The sequence below is a fragment of the Volvox carteri genome, assembly GCF_000143455.1.
Source record: "Volvox carteri f. nagariensis unplaced genomic scaffold VOLCAscaffold_17, whole genome shotgun sequence".
NCBI classification, from domain to species: Eukaryota; Viridiplantae; Chlorophyta; class Chlorophyceae; order Chlamydomonadales; family Volvocaceae; genus Volvox; species Volvox carteri.
In genome coordinates, this window is record NW_003307560.1 from 1,039,556 (window position 1) to 1,040,399 (window position 844).

Here is an 844-nt window from a genome sequence, read left to right on the forward strand (position 1 = left end):
CGCTTTTGCAACACGCGCGCACAATCATACCACTTGGGGTGCCATGTACGTCATGTCGTACATGGCCTATTGCGGCAACGGAGGCGGCGCCTCTGTCGGTGTACCGCTAGATGCTTCTCCCCCCGGGACCTGGGGACCTTCCCTACCAATACCCGGCACGGCTGTAGCGGTCAAGATTGGTAGATCAGGATCAGGACAGGCACCCGATAGCTTAGCGGCACCCGCCACAGCGGCACCCTCCTGTTCCGCACCTGATCCAGTTCGGGAGATTGTTTGAGAGCGCTGCGGAGCGACGCCGCACGGGTCGTACACGTACGTGAGCATGAACCCCTGCGCCGTACGTCATACAACCGCATGGGTTACATGGTTTGGTGAGGCCGGGGGGAGGCGCAGAGAAGGATGACATGATGACGACCTGCATGAAGAACTGCGTTTCACACCCCAATACGCGAATGATGCTGCGCTTGGTATTCTTTGAGTGGGTGAGTGAGTGAGTGAGGGAATATGCCCCCCCCCCTCACTTCTCCGGTAAACAACTCTGTGAAGAGAACTGCGTGGTGGCGGATCCGTGGGCATGTGGACCAGTGCGAATAAAGAGCGAATAATACCAGGAAAGAACAATAACATCAATTCCCAACCGTCAACTGCCAACTCCCCAATCCGTACCTTGCCCTCGACGGGAATTCCCCCCGTGGAAAGAAACCCGTCGGCCGCGGCGCACAATAAGGCCCGCGTGGCCGCAGAAATGTGTACGGCACCAGGTACACCCGTGGACTCCATTCGGCTGGCAACGTTGACTGGGGCGAGAAGGGAAAGAGCGATACACAGATTCACGCACGGAAGG

At 58.1% G+C, this 844-nt stretch overlaps 1 protein-coding gene across 1 annotated transcript in view; it reads right to left on the reverse strand.

Annotated features, from left to right (window-relative positions):
• Positions 1–66: 66 nt before the first annotated feature.
• The window catches only part of VOLCADRAFT_104593 (uncharacterized protein), a gene marked incomplete at its 3' end in the record, with an annotated part of 2,878 nt that continues 2,100 nt past the window's right edge, over positions 67–844 (reverse strand). The window contains exons 4-6 of the mRNA XM_002950152.1: positions 667–797; positions 252–330; positions 67–161 (exon numbers count right to left, since the gene is read on the reverse strand). Coding sequence (XP_002950198.1) covers positions 67–161; positions 252–330; positions 667–797 — 305 coding nt within the window. The remainder of the gene's footprint in view (positions 162–251; positions 331–666; positions 798–844) is intronic.